We start from the raw sequence: 20,880 nt of genomic DNA, 5'->3' as shown, positions 1-20,880 counted from the left end.
CTTTTTTGTAAAATATAAAAAGGCCTCATCACTTTGTTTATGTGGTGATATAGAAACCACAGCACATTACTTGTTGCACTGCCCCTGATTTCACATCATGCGTGCACAGCAATTTTAAAACATCAGAATCAAACATTTTTTTGTCAGAGAAAATTTTGTTAAACGGTTCAACGGAACTCAGCTACGAACAAAACATCGAAATATTCTTGGTAGTTCCAAAACTCATACTCAGTAGCAAAAGATTTGTCATATGATAACAAACATCTTGTTCACATGTCTACAGTGAATTATTCAATCTGAAATACTTCGGCCCGTCCAGTACTTTACTATTGTATTTCTGATGTATCTGATTTATTTCTTTTTCTTGTGCATGTTGTGTTCACAACTTTGTTATATGTTTTGTTTGTTTTCCATCTAGTGTTACATTATTCAATTTTATACATTCTACTTCTTGAGTATTACACATATGAAATGTTCTTATTTGAATTAGGAAACGGATTAATACAAGTTAACAGCTTGTTACCGCATCCTTGTTATTATTTAGCTATAATAATATGCTAATGCCAAAGTGTGTATATTATTCAACTTGAATTTAATAAATAGAATATGTTTACACAAACCAATTTGGAAAGAGTGTTTATGCTCTTTTTGTCACGTCAATCCCAATGCATAGAATAATCCTCGACTGAATCCATCAGAAATGTATAGTTGTGTTTTCAATTGATAAATAGGAAAAGGTTTCGAAAAGACCTTTTCTCTTTTTCAGATATTTTATTTTACCAATAAGAACCGGTCTGAAAAGTCTTATAACATATACAGTTTCATTTCTATGTTTAATCTTTTTATATAATTCACAAATTTATACCTGAACAATAATCTGTATCATTATGGAAAAAGCACAAATACACTGCAGTCCGTCTTTACATTTTACAAATCCAACAGGACGCTCATAATCTACATAGAAAAGCATATTTACTGTTACAAATATATAACAGACTATCGCAATAATAGCGTTTATGTCGTTAATGTTGTTCATTAAATACTGCAATATAAGTTTCGCCTGAAGAGCATTGACAACAATAAATTTCAAAATCTGTACGAAATATGGCTAAGGCGATTGTTATGTGTGTAGGGAGGAGGAATATCTTAGCGTTTATTTCGAAAGATTGTATGCAGAATAATTGATAGAACGGTGCATTAGGATCACCTTAGTTGTGGTTGGCAAATACAATGTGTCGTAAATGTTGTCTGAAATATTAACATGACGTACATGCATGAACACTTCTTTTTATTAAAATATTATACATCGGAAATTGAAAAGTTATCCACTTCATGATACACTTATTAATAAATGACTATATGGTTTGAAAAAAATACTAATCATTTAAGCAGATGGAGCAAACCTCTCCAACTCTTATTCAGAAGCCGTAAACAGTTTGAAAAACGTCTATTTGTACACACATGATACAATTGATGTTACTAATTTAGAACGAGGTTTCGTGGAGCGCATGGAAGACCGAACAATATACCGTTGTTTGTAAGGACATGTTTACTGGAATCCAATAAGGTGAAGGACGACCCAATTCTTTATCTTTCGTTGAAATTTCAAAGGCACATACCTATTAGTATCTAGGATTTCCTCCTTGATAAGTGTCGTGTGGTATATGTTGAGTTTCTAAGTGAGCCGTCAATACCTAATTCATTTAGTAAGCTGTTTATGTAATGTTATTTACACGCAAAAGCAATGTTGTTTGGGGCTTTATCTGCAGGAACAACAACATATTTGTCATGGAGGTAGGCAAGGTGCTCTACAATATCTATGGGTCTTTCAAGATTGAAGTAGTCTATGGATTCATAGACCCATTCAGTTTTCTTTTAAATTCTGATTAGTATTAACGACGTCACATCTATAATCAATATGGAAAGAGTATCTACGTCTTCTTTCTCGCGTTTAACCCATTGCTTGTAACAGTCCGCGACTGAATACATCAGCATATTTTGAAGTCGTATTTCCATAAATTAAAGCCATGTTGCGTTAATATTTTTTACTGTTTAAAGACACCTGCTACAAGTTAATCAACGCCTTTCATTTCATCTTGTAAACATAAAAAAGGAAAAAGGAGCACGTGTAAGACATGTAATATGTTAATCACGACTCCTGATTTTACCAGTAATTTGACAGGTAAAACGTATTATACTAAATCTTTCGAGCCTCTGGACTGTTCCACGGACAATTTCTTGTACGGAATTGAATGTACTGTGTGTGGGCTACTTTATGTTGGTGAAACTCGACAAACTTTGCGCAAAAGGATGAATCAACACCGGTCTGATAATAAAGATCCGCAATTCAGGGTTCTTTATAACCATTTTAATCAACCTGACCATGATCCTTCTTTATCTATGAAAGTACGCATCATCGAAAAAATGTATCATCACACAAATAGCCCTGTACTAAGCACTCTTTTCCGAAAAGATAGAGAAAATTTCTGGATAAGGGAATCAGGTACTGCAATGCCTTATGGTTGCAATGATAATGTCAAAGGAGTAGGAAATTTGTCAAGTCCAGCCTGCAGTGAGTTTATTTAATACTACCTTACGACAACAACGTAGTCATGGGCAAAAAAAACATTGCCATCGGCCTAATGTAAAAAAGTCTTCCAAATCTAGATCGCCCTCTGGGAGCTTTGATGACCTTCTTTCACATCTTTATCAACCGCTAGGTTACATTACATTAGAACTATTCTCTTTTCACTGCCTGTTAATTTTCTTAAATGTTTGAGAGATTTTTCTCTTGATAAAGAAAAGAATTGAAAACAACACGTTAAATAATTTTAATGCGTCCGAGCATCTAAAGGATACATCAATACATTTTCTCCCATATACAAACTTGTCAGTATAATTTGTGATGTAACTCTTTTCCGTCTTTTCAAACCAGTAAGATCGGAACTTTTACATGAGGAAAAGAGGAAATTCCTTCCTGTTCATTTTACCAGTAGAGGAATTGATGCAATCAACATCTGCAACGTTCTACATCACAAGGAGGTAGCATCTAAAATTCCTTTTTATTTTCAAAATCAGTCTGTTCCTATTGTATCGTACAGTTACACCAAAACCATTGCACCCAAAGTATTTAACTATAAATAAGCATTGCAGAACCTTGATTTAGAACAATACCTAAAAAACCCTAAGACATGTGACTGTTCCCCATTCGCCTTATAATTACAGCCCCTCTGGCCATGTTATTACTGGAGATCTAAACATAATTAAACATGAAAATCTCCGAAAGGTGATATCTCATGGTCCTAAGTTTAGAGAACCCCAACACATCAATTGGAACCATAACTTCAAAATAATTATGAATTCTTTTGAGGACTACGCCAGAGCATGGGCTAAACGAGAAGAAGTTGAACTGGACACTTTTTCAGAATGGGTCAAAACAATCAGGTCTCTGATAAAACGTCGCATTCATAAGTTGAAAACTGTGTGAATGATCGACCAAAGTCCATTTTCAGAAAAAAAAGAGGCTGTTTAATGTCTATCATCTCTTCATAATAAATATGTTGTTGTTCCTGCGGACAAAGCTTCACATGATATTGTCTTTGTATGTGAATCATATTACAACGAATGTCTTGTAAAAGAATTAGGAATAAATGAGCACTCAGGTAATCCCACATACAAAGACATATCATTTGACAAGGATGAGATTTTGGCGAATCATAAGTCCTTCATGGCTTCAATGAACATTACACTGGACAACAAATCAGAAGACTTACCTTGTTTGTATTGGATACCAAAGCTTCACAAAATTCCGTACAAACAACGGTACATTGCCGGCTCATCTGCATGTTCCACCAAAAAATTGTCCATTAGATTGACTAAAATACTGTCCGCAGTGAAAGAGGGTCTTCAGAAATACTGTGAAACTGTTTACTCGCGTAGTGGTATTAATCATATGTGGATTCTTAAAAATTCTAAAGAACTTCTGGATAATTTTAAATCTCGGTCTTTTTCTGAAATTAGTTCTATCAAAACTTTTGATTTTTCAACCCTGTATACCACCATTCCCCATGTGAAATTGAAAAATTGCCTAACAGAAATAATCCACAATGCCTTTCAACATAAAAATGGAAGCATACGCTATAAATTTATTACTTTTGGATACCATTAGACATATTTTGTTAATAGCGAACAAAAGGGTAAAACATGCTACACAGATGAACAAGTGATCAGTATGCTGGAGTTTCTTATCGACAACATTTTTGTTGAATTTGGAGGTAGACTTTTTCAACAAATTGTAGGCATTCCTATGGTAACGAACTGTGCGCCTCTCCTTGCCGACCTCTTCTTATTTTCATTTGAATCGGAGTTCCTTCAGACACTTGTCAAAAACAAGAAGATCAAAGAAGCCAGATTATTTAATTTCACTTTCAGATATATTGATGGTGTTCTTTCCAATAACTATCCGAACTTTTCTGATTGGGTTCAATTAATATATCCCTCAGAACTAGAAATTAAAGAAACAACAGACACGGCCTCCTCCGCCTCATTTTTAGACTTATACCTCGAATTTGACATACACAGTCATCTCAGTACCAGAATCTATGACAAACGAGACGATTTTAATTTTAAAATTGTCAATTTCCCCCACCTTAGTAGCAATATAAGAACTTCACCTGCATATGGGAAAATCATTTCCCAACTTATTCGGTATGCAAGAGCTTGCAGCTCCTACTCAGACTTTGTAAAACGTCACCATTGTCTGAGCAAAAAGTTGATGAACCAAGGGTATGTCAAAGAACGTCTCGTCCTTTTTTCTAAAAATGTTCATCGGAAGGTACCAAGACCTTGTTGATAAATATCCCGTATCAACTTTACAAATAATACATGGTCTTGAAGTATAGATTCTGCGTACTGACGCTGTTTATCATCTTAATAACGTGTTAAAGTGTTCTTTTATTTGTCTTTATTTATATTACTTTTACTGTTTGATCTGTTTTTGGTGATATACATTTGATGTGGCTCTGTACTTATGCATCCCGTCATTGTGCTGTTTGTATTTTTTTTTTTTCATTTTTACTTGTGTGCTTTGTCCGTGTGACGTTTTATGATTCTTTGATACATATGACGTGTCTCTGTACTTTAAACATCCCGCCATTGTGTTATTGTTCTATTATAATTTTTGCACACTTTGAAGGACAAAATGATTTTATATCTCTACCTGTGTGACGTTTACATTCTGACGTCAAACACGCAATTCTACGCCAGAGTTAATGTTAAAATTACGATTCGGTCCCAGTGCCTCGATCCTTTATGGGTTGATTTGGCATGCATAAATAAAATACAAAAATAAGTAAGCAATGAACGAGGATGTTAAAGGTGATACATGCTTTTTTGTGCTTCTTTGTTAAACATTTGTTTGTTTTTGTTGTTATTAAGATTGTGACACGGTGTTGACTGCTGCACCCCTATTTTGACATTTTTACTTATTATGTCTGTTTGTTTTATTCACGCATCGTTGTCAATATAATGGAATTTGATGCGACTGTCATACAGGTGAGAGGTTTAGCGCTATAAAACAAGGTTCAATCCACCATTTTCTACATGAGAAAATGCCTGTACCAAGTCAGGAATATGACAATTGTTGTCCATTCGTTTGATGTGTTTGTGCTTTTGATTTTGCCATTTGATTAGGGACTTTCCGTTTTGAATTTTCCTCAGAGTTTAGTATTTTTGTGATTTAACTTTTTTTTTCCAATTGATTAGGCTCATAATCTTTCGGACACATTTCGCAGTGAAGTATTATTTACAATGTTAAGGTCTAGTAATAACGTGGTCTGTCGAATTATATACAAAATGGGGAACTTGCACAGAGGCAATCTGGAAGTTTAGACTTGAAGTCGTCATTATTGAGATCATGCAACACGTGTTTGTAAAAAGTAATTTACGTACGTACATTATTTGATCGATTTAACGGTTTTGATTCGAGCGTCAATGATGAGTCTTTGGTAGACAAAACGCGCGTCTGGTAACTCTGATGAATTTATTTACAAGTGGTTCACATGACTTATATAAAAATAAGAAAATGTGGTATGATTGTCAATCAGACAACTCTCCACAAGAGACAAAATGACACATGAATTAACAAATACGGTTGTGTTTGTTTTAGGATAAAAAATAGTTATTACTGTAGTTGTCACTTGCAGCTGATTTTTATATCGTCATAAGGGAAATACATATATATGCAATTGCTGGTAACGACAATGGTTTTTATCTAACGATTACACTTAAACTGATCAGAATTTAACTATACCCTGGCTAATTTCATTATTTTTTTATTATATGATTATAAAATCTCAATAGACGATTTCTAAACACAAAATTGCAATCCCCACTGTTCAAATATGAAGTAAAAGCATGTAGTATGTTTAACATAAGTTAATTTTTATTTTTTGTTGTATGGTCAAAGCAAGATGGTTTTACTAGAAATCTAATCAAACTACTAGCTATTTCAGCCACTGCAAGTCAATGGACCCTTTTGGACCTGTAATGATAAATTAACAAAAACATTTAATGTCTTATCAATATCTTGTAATACTATTTAAAATGTTAAAATGAAAATAGTTTCTGGTATTCTGTTTCATTTTTGAATTTTAAATGATACTTCGTACACGTATACTACATCGTAGCAGTATACTTAAAACAAATGAAAAACGAAATTTGAACGTTTTAAAAAATCTACGATCGACAACAAATTCATTAAGGGATATGAGATACACATACATATATACAAAATTACATGCAACGATGTTCCTTATCTTTAATGGACACTGCAACACGTATTATTATTAAAGTAATAATACATGTATGAAAACTTTTCTTTTCGTCATGTACAAAAAAAATAGTTGTAAGAAAATTAGGCAAGAATAAGCAATCAATTACAAAGTATCAGTATTGGTAATGCCAATAAACACAGCACCCCTCAGTAATAATCTATATATCACGATATAACGAGTATACATACACATTTGCGTAATAACTTAATTTGATAACGTTTTCTTTACGTGTAGTTGAAAGACTTTTCTTTTTAAACATGTTTTATTGAAGGAATATCTAAACAAAAATACCATTATGCATGCTCATCAGGAAATGAAGCTTAACATTGCACTTATATCAACAAAAAGTAAAAACAAAACAAAACAAAAGGAAAACAGCTATTATCTATTATTCATACTACAAATTTGGAAAACATGTTAATTAATCAAGAATTAACAAAAATACCGAACTCTCAGATATATTCAAAAGAGAGAAATCAATCAAACCTCACAAAATCAAACATTAGTTTTTAACAACCAATGGAAAACAACTGTCATATTTCCGACTTGGAACAGACATATCAAAAAGAAAATGATTAGTTAAAAAAGTAAAAAAAAAAAAAAAAAAAAATCCAAACCTTATACCGCATTCTTCAGAAATTTAGAAACTTGTCATATCATGCATTTAAGTTTGTGAAGAAAAAAATTGAAGAAAAACATTGAAATATATTTAACGCACTTCTGAGCAAACTGAAATTGTTTGTTCAATTTTATCGTTCCAATTTAACCCAAACGAAATCAGTGAATTAGTGAGGTCGAGATATGACAAATCTGCCTCTTTTTGTACAAAAACAGTTAATTAGAATGATTGAAGGGTGAATTCGTTTACCTTACAAAATATGTTCATGCTTTTGTATATGCCATACATTGCGTAAATTAAAAATACGCATATTAACATTTCTAGGTATACATATGTTTGGTTAAATATCTTCTTACGATTAAAGCAACTGTTCGGACTTTCATCCTCTCTGTGTTTGCATTCTGGTTGGTTGTTGCAGAACCAACTATCATATATGCACATCGGATCATTTTCAGAACATCTAGACATTCCAGTAGGGCAGGTTCTGTCTGTAAAAAAGAGAGTTGTTTGGTACTGTTTAAATTTTGGGATACATAGAACATATAAATGATATAGGATGTTCAGTTGATAATGGTATGTGGAAAAAAAACAAGATGTGAAAGTTTAACAATTTGTTAAGCATAACATGTCATCAATCCTTGTATTGTGTACGTTTTTTGAAATTTTTTTCTCGATTAAAGCCAAAATCGAACAATTGCAGTTTTAAACTGAGATCAAGTCTTTATATCATAGTTGGGTCAAAAATATATACTCATTACACCTCATGCTAAATGTTTGAACCTATTATGCATATTTATTCCGAAATAGTCTCTTTACTTACCACTTGTACTCAATTTAGATGTACACCAAATTACATTTAACAACTCGGTAATTAATGTCGCTTTATATACACATACTAGTATATAAACTTTCTCAGACAGTCAATGCATCAATACATGGATACAATAACATTAAAAAACACACAATGGTCAATATGAACAAACTATACATTGTGATACTATGTGATCCGTGTAAACTCATCGAACCTTTAAACAAACTTATTAGTAAAGGTTATCTTACCAGTGTTGTAATTAGATCTTTAAATATAGTTTACATTGGCACTAATATCGATTTTGTCATCAGCAAATCAAAACATAACTAAATTTGTATTCTTTTCAACCGGGATGTATAAAGACACACCAACGTTCATTTTGATCTATAAAGAGGTTAAACTCCTAACTATCCTACTGCCTGTCGATACATTTATTTTTGGCATTGCACAAGTCATGTCTTTTTTGACTGTCCATGACGTTAAAATACTAAATCCCTTGGATGTGTTTTAGCTGATTTAAGTCTCTGATGCATGAATTTTTATCATTAATTGTTTTTGGCTTTTAACTAGCTGTTAGTAACTGCGAGTACTCTCTAATCGTACTTTCTTGTTTATTTGACCTGTTGATACTAATTGTAATGCGTTTTTGTTATTTAATGTTATTCCGGGTTATATCTGGTCTATATACCAGCTTTGATAAGTGTTTGGTATTACTATAAATTTTCACTTCGTACTATGAACATCAAAATTATTTATTTTGTAAGAAACATTTCCTTTCTCTTTTTGAACTGTACACGTATACCTAACAACAAAATTATTTTCATTCACCTGTGTTTAAAGTAATTGCAAATGGCTGATATTTTTGTTCCAGCATATTGTTTTTCTTAAATTGTTTAAAATTTCATAGCGGTATTACATGTTACTTTTATTATTCTTCCCTTAGTTTATTTATTTTTTATTTACATTGTATCATATGTCAAATATATGTGTTCAGTGTATATTCACTGGTGTTAATATGTCCTTTGATTTAGTTAAGCTATTTCAGTTGATATTCTATAGTGTGTCTTTCTATGTTGTGATGTTACACTATTGTTTCAGAAAAAGGGTGAAGGTTTGGTACCATTAAAACGTTTAAACCCGCTGCAATTGTTTGCACCTGTCCTAAGTCAGGAATATGATGTTCAGTAGTTGTTGTTTGTTGATGTGGTTCATAAGTGTTTCTCGTTTCTCGTTTTTTATATAGATTAGACCGTTGGTTTTCCCGTTTGAATGGTTTTACGCTAGTAATTTTTGGGGCCTATTATAGCTTGCTGTTCGGTGTGAGCCAAGGCTCCGTGTTGAAGACCGTACTTTGACCTATAATGGTTTACTTTTATAGACTTTGACTTGAATGGAGAGTTGTCTCATTGGCACTCATACCACATCTTCTTATATCTATATACATATGAAACTAACAATGGTAAAGGGAAAGCATACAGAAAACATTAAGTATAAAGTAAAAAAAAACAAAAATACCAAACTCCAAGGAATATTCGAAACGAAAAATCCTGTATCAAATGAAAAAATCCAAACCATAAACACATCGAACGAATAGAAAACAACTGTCATATTCTTGCTACAGGCATTGTATTATGTAGAAAATGGCATATTAAACCTGGCTTGATATCTAGCTTAAAATTTCACTTGTATGACAGTCGCATAGAATTCCATTATATTGACAACAATGTGTAAGCCAAACAAACAGACATAATAGGTAAAAATGTCAATTATTGGGGTACAGAAGTCAACATTGAGTTTAAATGTTTAAATAGTAATCACAATAAAAACAAATAATTATTTCAATAAAGAATAAAGACAATGGCATATAGACACTCTGTAGAAAAAGTATAAAGGCAAACATGAAAGAAAAGAATACAAAAATGTCCACAGCACAAAAACTCAATGGCGGGATGTATGAATTACGAGCCACGCCAAAAGTATATTACCAAAATATGGACAAAACAGTAAATGTAAAAATATAAAAAAAGCCAAATACAAAAAAAACACTTAAACATGTAATTAAGGTGATAATAAAACGTCAGCACCTAGAATCTTTACCATCATATAATTTTTGTGAAGATGATACAAAATATTTATCAACAAAGTCTTGGCATCTTTCGATGAACTTTTTTTCGAAAAGGACGAGACGTTTTTGACATAACCCTTGTTCATCAATTTTCTGCTGAGACACTGATGACGTTTTATAAAGTTGCACTAGTAGTTGCAAGCTCTTGAATACCGATGAGTTGGAAAATGTATATCCCGTATGCAGGTGAAGTTGATATATTGCTACTAAGTATATAATGGTTACAAGCCAGGAGGACAAACACAAGTATTTGATATACGTGCGGCGTTTCTTTGCTAAATATTTATTTTTGTAATTCTTCTGACATAGACGTACTACTGTTTATTAAACCGTATTACGAACATCTTGTCAAAATATGAAACATGGTATTGACAGCTAAGAAAATATTATCAAAGACACCAGGCTTAAAATTTTGTATAAATTACTATTATTGTTTACCTAAACAAGCAATTTGTTTTTATAAACATAGTGTAATATATGTTGTTACCTTTTGTACAACTCTTTGGACTTTCATCCGAGTTATCTCTGCAGTCAGGATATTCACTACATAACTGCATTTCATAAATACACTGAACCTTATCTTCACATTTTACCATTCCAACTGGACAGCTGCGATCTTTAAAATAAGTTGTTATGAAATTAGAATAACTTTATGCATCGTAAACCCTTTGACCTATTTTCCAATTACAATTGAACATGTGGTTTTCATGCATGGTTTAGCTATACTTAAATAAAACATGTAGGTTAAGTAGGTTTAAGTACTGACGACAATTTCTACAGAAGAGCCAACAACATTTGACGAACATTTTTGTTAACAGTGACTCGACCTTAAAAACAATATTCGTATTCCTTTTGCCAATAAAACTGATTTGAATGTTAAGTTTAAATAGTGTCAACGTGTTTGACAGAATAATGGTTTTAATGTTTTACTTGCACGGCCTATGTGACTTGTACATTACTATATGTTTCTTCGTTCTGAAAGGTTAAGTGAGTGTCGACTTGCCAATCAAATGTTGCAAACAATTCCAAATTAATAAAAAACAAGATCACGACAAAACTAATTATATATCATAATACTGCAAATAATGACTTTGTAAAGAAGTTATATTTTAGGAATACAGATTCTAATTTAAATGCAGGTCCAACATATATGATAAACAGACTATGTGATTATGTTTGTTTGTTAAAAATATAAACATTTGAGCTTTACTGTAATAGTATCAAACTCTTATGACTTTTTTCCAATCTCTTCTGCGTTTTCTGGTACCTCTGTAAATAATTTCAAATTAAACATACTTTAAAATTAATGTCTATTATTAAACTATCTTTATATGTTTGAATCAAAGACAACTTCAATATATGGTTGGCCACACAACACAAACTCTACTATGAAAAAAATATGTAAAGGAAACTGATTTGTGAAATATTTGATAAATGAAAAAAAAAGTTATCCTTAGACTTTTTTGAAACTCCACAATCATTTTCATAACTTAAACCTTTTGAATATAAATTGTTTAATTAATATGATATCAATCGCTGATTCATTTGATGCAAGTGAACATACTCTCTACACATAGATCTGGATTTTCGTCTGAACCATCTGAACAATCTGCAACACCATCACATTTCTTGAAATTGAGCACACATTGGTATCCATTATCACATTTTGACATAAAGTCACCACAGCTACGTGCTGTAATTAAACAACAACATATGAATACAGTTAACATAAAATAAAGATGATGATTTTCTGTTTCATCTTTAGATATATGTATCAGGCAAAAAAACAAGAGAAAGACATATCCGAAAGATGAAAACCAAGACAGAGGGGCAGACAATATCAAAGGGTACTCAAACTCATAAGTCGAAGACAAACTGAAAACGCAATGGAAAAAAACGAAAAATTACCAAAGACAAACAACAGTCTACAAAACAAAACATGGAAACCTTAATACTCAGCAACCCCACTCAAAACTGGGTTAGATCCTACATGTCCTAGGTGCCTCGGAATAGTAAGCCGATGTGTAGAAAAATAATAGTGCTTCACACGTTTTGTTTACAACAGAATCATTCATACCGTTGGAAAAAAATAAAGGCCGTAGATGATCAAACATTACGCTTGTTTTTCCAAAATACACCTACCATACTCTATTTCATTAGAATATCTTAAACATCTTACATTTTCGATTTTAATGACTCTGAACAACACTGTCACGTTTCAAAATATAAAACCAAAATACTCAAGACCTGTAAAATTTTAATAACAGATGCTCAATTCACTAGCAATTTAACTGAGAAATCTTATTTTACCAGAAGCTACGATGATCTGAATTGTAAATCAACAAACCTCGTCTACGGATTAGAGTGTAACCTTTACGGATGGGTATATGTTGAGGAAACGAAAGGACGCTTAACAAACGTACGTGCGTCCACTGATCATACGTCAACAAAAATGCAAGTGACATTGTTTACCAACATTTCAATCAGCCTGATCATTCAATCCTTTCTATGCAAGTTCGCATCATCAAATAAATACACCACATCACTAACAATCCTCATTTTGCAACACCTCTCCGTATACAAAAAAAAAGACTACTGGATTCGACAATTTGGAACTGCGACACTATATGGTTGCAATGACAAAATTGACGGTAAAGGTATTATATCTAGTCCTTCATGTAGCTCGGTGAATGTGATGAACATTTTCAACTCTACTCCTCGACGTAGACGCAGTCATGGTCATTGCCATTATACATCACCTACTCTCCATGATGTCTCTGTTAATGACCTTCTGCCATTTATACAAAAGCCGTTAGGTATTCATCACATTCGCATGAAGCTTTATTCATTACCCCTTTTCAACACTTCAGTCAACTTGAGCAATATCCTTCACCATAAATCCGTTCAATCGAAAATACCACCCTATTTCAATATCAGTCTTTACCTATTATTTCTTATACCTATACCAAACCAATTGCAACTAAAATTTTCAATTACAAACACGTGTTGTCATTAAGATGCGGAATACATTATTATCCTCTTTTTGTTTTAGATATTTACACTAAGAGAATTACAGCAAATTTGTTAATCTTAAACGTGATTCTATACGAGTTGCCGGTTCGAAGAGCTTGTGTCGCTAGCCTAGGTCTATGTTCATCGTCAACAGTGGACTCTCTTCAACATTGAATACTAGAAAAATTGATGATACAAGACCAACATTTCTGGTGAATTCTATTTATTATTCACAGCTTCTCTCTATGTTCTTTAGTCTTTGCCCAAATACAAAAAAATAAATAAAATAAATTAACACTTGTCAATTAGGGGCAATCACTCCTACGAGTCTACTTAATAGGTAGATCCAGATGTTGTCCTGTTGGTCTTTTTTGCTATATGAAAAGTCTATATAACCTTTTAAAAATTTAAGATAATGGACAAAACCTTACATTTTTCGTCAACATATTCATTTAAAAACAAAAATTCCAATAATAAGTGGACTAACGATTGTGGCTTTGTTAACTTATTTGTAGATATGTAAAAATAAGAAGACGTGGTATGATTGCGAATGAGACAATAGTCTTGCTGATCATGTTTGCTATCTAAAGTGGCTATCTTTCGATAATAAATTTTTTTATAAGAGGCCGACGAAAAAACATAGGTAAAAATGGTGATTTAAGAGAAATTAAATGGTTTTTAGAAATAGATAATACAATGAAATTAAGTGCAGAAAAAATCAATATAAGAAGTTTGGTTCTGTTACAAATATATAACCATTATTCGGGTCCGATTACAAAGAACATAAAAGAAAGTAGTACATACAGAATGTTTTTAAAGAAAATAGTTCCTACGCATACCTGTGACTTCGTCAGAAAATGAAACATTTAGGTAGCTTTGATATCAAATGAAAGCTCAAGGGCAAGGGATCCATGTAGAACATTTGACCTGTTGATACTAGCTCTTGAATAAAGAAATAAACATATGAAATGATGAAAGGAGGGCATATTTGCTTAGTTGCTAGGATCAGAAGTATATGTTTCTATACTACCCAACATCCGGAAATCACTCCACTTTTCAGCACAAGTCAGGGTAAGGTTTGTTTTATAATGAAATGACTGTCATTTTATTTGAACTTCAGATAAAATAGCAATTAGGCTATGAATCAGTGATTTTACTCCATACAGGAAATACATACATTCGTACTCACTTCGTATTATTACTTACTTAACTGTTTTATTATATTCAGTAAGAAATGGAATATCAGTGAATGTCTGGTAATTGGCATAGCTCTTTACTGTCAACTGAGAAATGTATAGTAGTCTCTGCATTTTACCCTGCTACTTGTAACGATAGAAAATACTCATCTTTAAAAAAAAGTTAATTAATGAATTACTTTTACAAAATTGTTGTTCATCTTCTGACTCGCCATCACACATCTGTTCTCTAGAACAAATCGTTGTCTGGTCTACACATTGATGACCATTAGGACATTTAGCCAAATACACAGGACATTCATAAGCTACAATATCAAACCAAGAAATAAATAACTGTTTGAAAAATTACTTATTTGGAACATAAAAACAGGTTCAGAAGAGTCATGCAAATCACATTTGCATTAAGTGACAGGTAACAGAATCATTTTACACACTTTAGTCTTAAAAACAAAAATATATTCAATCAATGTAATTCGATTGATTATGTCAAGTATGTGTTTATTACCTATAGATGTTTCTATCGAATGTATTTATATAAAATGATGGCTTGGTGATGCAACATCAAATTGCATCCACTGTATGATTTAATTCAACGGTTTGCTATATATCACACTTATTTAAATAAGAAATGCAAATATTGTATTATTCCGGATTTAAAAATCCGGGAGTCTTGAGCACTCAAATGTAATTGTATATGTTATATGTGCATTTAAATGAGTCGTTTGATATTTGATAATATGTTTTGGACAATATTTTTCATACATTATTTTGAAGCGGTTTAACACATATTAACAATATAAGAAGCATAATGACTTGTAAAGGAATATAGCTCATTTGCGTCAATTTGTTTAAAGAAATATGTTCTCTCTTATTTTCATTTCGTTGAGTATTATGTTCTATTTACCAAACTTGAACGCAATGCTGCTTACAAATATTCATGACTGATATGGTTTATATGACAAAGAGTCAGCTTTTGAACAACACAACAAACCAGACAAAATACAGTTACAATGAGCTAGTACATAATATAGTTGAACTATGATTTTAAAGATAGCATAAATGTTAATATTTCAAACTGCTTATAATTTGTTTTTCTCTTTTTTTAAAAGAAAAACTAAACGAATAAGATAAAATAGTAAATTGAAAGGATCTATTTTAAAAGCTTGAATTCAGCGACAATTGCCATGTTTCTTTTCTTGCCGTGGTATATTTTCATAAACACTGTCACAGCATATAAAATAAACATTGTGTTTCTTTTTTTTTACTGGAATTTTAAAGATGCAAATTGCACCGAGACCATTGTTGTCAAAGGATAAGTTTTCGAAAGAGCATTTTCTCCTTTTCATCTTTTCAATAAGAATCGGTCTGAAAAGTTTTATAACATATAACGTTTGATTTCTTAGTTTAACTATTTTAAATAATTCACAAATTTATACCTGAACAATAATCTGTATCATTATCGGAACCATCTTTGCACTCGGAACCCGAACCAAGAAAATGTCCAACACACATGGAAAAAACACGAATACACTGCAGTCCGTCTTTGCACTTTAAAAATCCAACAGGACATTCATAATCTACAATGAAAAAGCAGATTTACTGTTACAAATATATAACAGATTATGACAATTCAAGCGTTTATGTCGTTAATGTTGTTCATGCAATACTTCAATATAAGTCTTACAAAAGCATGAAAAGCATTGACAACAATAAATTTCAAAATTTGTACGAAAGATGGCTCAGGTCATTTTTATATGTGTAGGGAGGAGGAAAGCCTCAGTGTTTATTTCAAAGAAGTGTATGCAGAATACTTGACCGAACAGTGCTTTAATTTTCACCTTAGATGTGGTTGGCAAATATGATTTGTCATATATGATGAATGAAATATTAATATGGCGTAAATGCAAAATAACTGTTTTTTATTAATAACTAGACATCGAAAATTGAAAAATTATCCACTTCATGGTATATATATTAATAAAGGACTATGTCGTTCCAAACACACTTTTTATCTTGTTACGTAATATAGATTTTTGTAACTATATATAATTGTTCGTCAATTTTAGTCAACTGATGATTAGTAACGTAAAAGCAAGGTTAGGATTTGAAAGTCTGTTGTCATTTTAATAGCAGATTATCATAAACTGTATGTTTTGGTTTTAGATCAGTGCTAGTTTGTACTTCATAAGCACAGAGAACATTGAATGTGTAGTCAAAATAAATCCACATATTTTCCGTTGATGTTTAGTTGCGGGACACTTTACTCAAAATCACCTACCCTGTATTCAGAAATGAGCCTTAGCGTTTATATTCGAAACTTTCAAATAAGAAACAAATTGAATAAACACAAATATCTTGCGTCCAGAGCTATTTACCTACATCAGGAACGTTCAATTGAAACCATTTAAAAGACCAGGATGTATCAATACAAGGAAACATGAAAGCTTTATGACTAATGGGGAACTAAAGTAAAAACCTATTCATGTAAAGTCAATTTTATCTGAGGGAGTAAAAACCTTAGTTTCTATGTAATTTCTTTATTTATCAACAGGAAATTGTAGGAAAATGTATCATTACTTATTCCGATACAGAAAAAATCACTTGTGACCGGGAATATGTTGTTCAACTGGTTGTTAGTACTAACGAGTGGTTAAAATTTCTTAAACATTCGATTAAAAATAATATGCGACTATGCGACTATAAGATTTACATAATAAAGTGAAAATATGGTCAGTTTTGATTCAATATGTTATACGAGTCAGTCTGAGGTATGAAAACTACTGATATTTGTTTACGATTCAATTTTTTGAATAAAAAGAGGACATGCTGGCATTCTAAATTGATGCGAACAAATTTTTGTGATGTCATTTGTATTATACTATCCATCCTTACATGAATATATTACTGATTTACTATGCGACTATAAGTTTACATAATAAAGTGCAAATATGGTCAGTTTTGGTTGATGTGGACAAATAATTTTGTTATACAAGTCAGTCTGAGATATCAAAACTACTGAAATTTGTTTACGATTCAATATTTTGAATAAAAAGAGGACAATATGGTACTCTTAATTGATGCAGAAATTTTTGTTTAGTCAGTGTGTTCCAATATTGCTGTCATTTGTATTATATAGTCCTTCCTAACATAAAAATATTACTAATTTACTATGCGGCTATATAGATTTACATAATAAAGAGCAAATATGGTCAGTTTTGGTTGATACAGACAAATAATTTTTTTATTCAAGTCAGTCTGAGATATCAAAACTATTGAAATTTGTTTACGATTCAATATTTTGAATAAAAAGAGGACATTATGGTACTCTTAATTGATGCAGAATTTTTTTTTTAGTCAGTATGTTCCAATATTGCTGTCATTTGTATTATATAGTCTTTCCTAACATAAAAATATTATTGATTTACTATGCGGCTATATAGATTTACATGATAAAGAGCAATTATGGTCAGTTTTGGTTGATGCCGTCAAATAATGTTGTTATACCAGGCATCCTGAGGTATCAAAACTACTGAAATTTGTTCACGATTCAATATTTTTAAATAAAAAGAGGACATGCATGTACTTTTAATAGATGCAGAATTTTTTTTGTACTTATTGTGTTCCAATATTGCCGTCACCTTTATTATACAATCTATCCTGACAAAAAAAATATTACTGATTTACTATGCGACTATAAGATTTACATAATAAAGTGCAAATATGGTCAGTTTTGGTTGATGCGGACAGATAATTTTGTTATGAGTCAGTCTGTGGTATGAGAACTACTGATATTTGTTTTACGATTCAATATTTTGAATAAAAAAGGACATGCTGGCACTCTTAATAGATGCGAAAAAAATTTTGTATTCATTGTGTTCAAATTGTGCTGTCATTTGTATTATACAATCCATCCTTACATGAATATATTACTGATTTACTATGCGACTATAAGACTTACATAATAAAGTGAAAATATGGTCAGTTTTGGTTAATGCGAACAGATAATTTTGTTATAGGAGTCAGTCTTAGGTATGAAAGCTACTGATATTTGTTTACGATTCAATTTTTTTGAATAAAAAGAGGACATGCTGGCATCCTAAATTGATGCAAACAAAATTTTGTATTCATTCTGTTCCAATATTGCTGTCATTTGTATTATACTATCCATCCTTACATGAATATATTACTGATTTACTATGCGACTATAAGTTTACATAATAAAGTGCAAATATGGTCAGTTTTGGTTGATGTGGACAAATAATTTTGTTATACAAGTCAGTCTGAGATATCAAAACTACTGAAATTTGTTTACGATTCAATATTTTGAATAAAAAGAGGACATTATGGTATTCTAATTGATGCAGAAATTTTTTTTTAGTCAGTGTGTTCCAATATTGCTGTCATTTGTATTATATAGTCCTTCCTAACATAAAAATATTACTGATTTACTATGCGGCTATATAGATTTACATAATAACGAGCAAATATGGTCAGTTTTGGTTGATGCAGACAAATAATTTTGTTATACCAGGCACCTGAGGTATCAAAACTACTGAAATTTGTTCACGATTAAATATTTCAAATAAAAAGAGGACATGTATGTACTTTTAATAGATGCAGATTTTTTTTTTGTAGTTATTGTGTTCCAATATTGCTGTCACCTTTATTTTACAATCTGTCCTGACAAAAAAATATTACTGATTTACTATGCGACTATAAGATTTACATTACAAAGTTCAAATATGGTCTTCTTTTTTTTATGCGGACAGATAATTTTGTTATATGAGTCAGTCTGAGGTATGAAAACTACTGATATTTGTTTTACGATTCAATATTTTGAATAAACAAAGGACATGCTGGCACTCTAAGTTGATGCGAACACAATTTTGTCTTCATTGTGTTCCAATATTGCTATCATTTGTATTATACAATTCATTCTTACATGAATATATTACTGATTTACTATGCGACTATAAGATTTACATAATAAAGTGAAAATATGGTCAGTTTTGGTTGATGCGGACAGATAATTTTGTTATACGAGTCAGTCTGAGGTATGAAAACTACTGATATTTGTTTACGATTCAATATTTTGAATAAAAAGAGGACATGCTGGCATCCTAAATTGATGCAAACAAAATTTTGTATTCATTGTGTTCCAATATTGCTATCATTTGTATTATACAATCCATTCTTACATGAATATATTACTGATTTACCATGCGACTATAAGATTTACGTAATAATTTAAAAGTGAAAATATGGTCAGTTTTGGTTGATGCGGACAGATAATTTTGTTATATGAGTCAGTGTGAGGTATGAAAACTACTGAAATTTCTTTACGATTCAATATTTTGAATAAAAAGAGGACATGCTGGCACTATAAATTGATGCGAACAAAATTTTGTATTCATTGTGTTCCAATATTGCTGTCTATTGTATTAAACAATCCATCCTTCCATGAAAATATTACTGATTTGCTTTGCGACTATAAAATTTCCATAATAAAGTGCAAATATAGTCAGTTTTTCTTGATGCGGACAGATAATTGTGTTATACGAGTCAGTTTGAAGTATGAAAACTATTGATATTTGTTTACGATTCAATATGTTGAATAAAAAGAGGACATGCTGGCATCCTAAATTGATGCAAACAAAATTTTGTATTCATTGTGTTCCAATATTGCTATCATTTGTATTATACTATCCATCCTTACATGAATATATTACTGATTTACTTTGCGACTATAAGATTTACATAATAAAGTGCAAATATGGTCAGTTTTGGTTGATGCGGACAAATAATTTTGTTATACGAGTCAGTCTGAGATATCAAAACTACTGAAATTTCTTTACGATTCAATATTTTGAATAAAGAGGACATCTTGACACTCTAAATTGATGCGAACAAAATTTTGTATTTATTGTGTATCGCTATTGCTGTCATTTTTATTAAACAATCCATCCTTACATGCAAATATTACTGATTTACTTTGCGACTATAAGATTTACATAATAAAGTGCTAATATGGTCAATTTTGGTTGATGCGGACAAATAATTTTGTTATACGAGTCAGTCTGAGGTATGTTAACTGCTGAAATTTCATTACGATTCAATATTTTGAATAAAGAGGGCATCCTGGCACTCTAAATTGATGCGAACAAAATTTTGTATTTATTGTGTATCGCTATTGCTGTCATTTGTATTAAACAATCCATCCTTACATGCAAATATTACTGATCTACTATGCGACAATAAGATTTACATAATGAAGTGAAAATATG

General features: G+C 31.4%; 1 protein-coding gene across 17 annotated transcripts in view; it reads right to left on the bottom strand.

The window, feature by feature from the left end:
* Nucleotides 1-20,880, bottom strand: part of LOC127708932 (low-density lipoprotein receptor-related protein 2-like) — a 423,265-nt gene that overhangs the window by 216,952 nt on the left and 185,433 nt on the right. The window contains exons 17-22 of one of the 17 annotated variants that reach the window (XM_052214129.1): nt 16,033-16,173; nt 14,776-14,901; nt 11,953-12,081; nt 10,876-11,004; nt 7,809-7,940; nt 6,420-6,541 (exon numbers count right to left, since the gene is read on the bottom strand). The exons of 14 other annotated variants lie outside the window; for them this stretch is intronic. In XM_052214129.1, coding sequence (XP_052070089.1) covers nt 6,504-6,541; nt 7,809-7,940; nt 10,876-11,004; nt 11,953-12,081; nt 14,776-14,901; nt 16,033-16,173 — 695 coding nt within the window. In that variant the 3' untranslated portion in view covers nt 6,420-6,503. Of the gene's footprint in view, nt 1-6,419; nt 6,542-7,808; nt 7,941-10,875; nt 11,005-11,952; nt 12,082-14,775; nt 14,902-16,032; nt 16,174-20,880 lie in introns of those variants that run through there. 2 more of the 17 variants (XM_052214130.1, XM_052214128.1) reach the window with 2 other exon arrangements.

The sequence above is a fragment of the Mytilus californianus genome, unplaced genomic scaffold, assembly GCF_021869535.1.
Source record: "Mytilus californianus isolate M0D057914Y unplaced genomic scaffold, xbMytCali1.0.p SCAF_7, whole genome shotgun sequence".
Classification (NCBI taxonomy): domain Eukaryota; kingdom Metazoa; phylum Mollusca; class Bivalvia; order Mytilida; family Mytilidae; genus Mytilus; species Mytilus californianus.
Note: the sequence above shows the minus strand (reverse complement) of the source record. Positions and strands in the feature narration are given on the sequence as shown.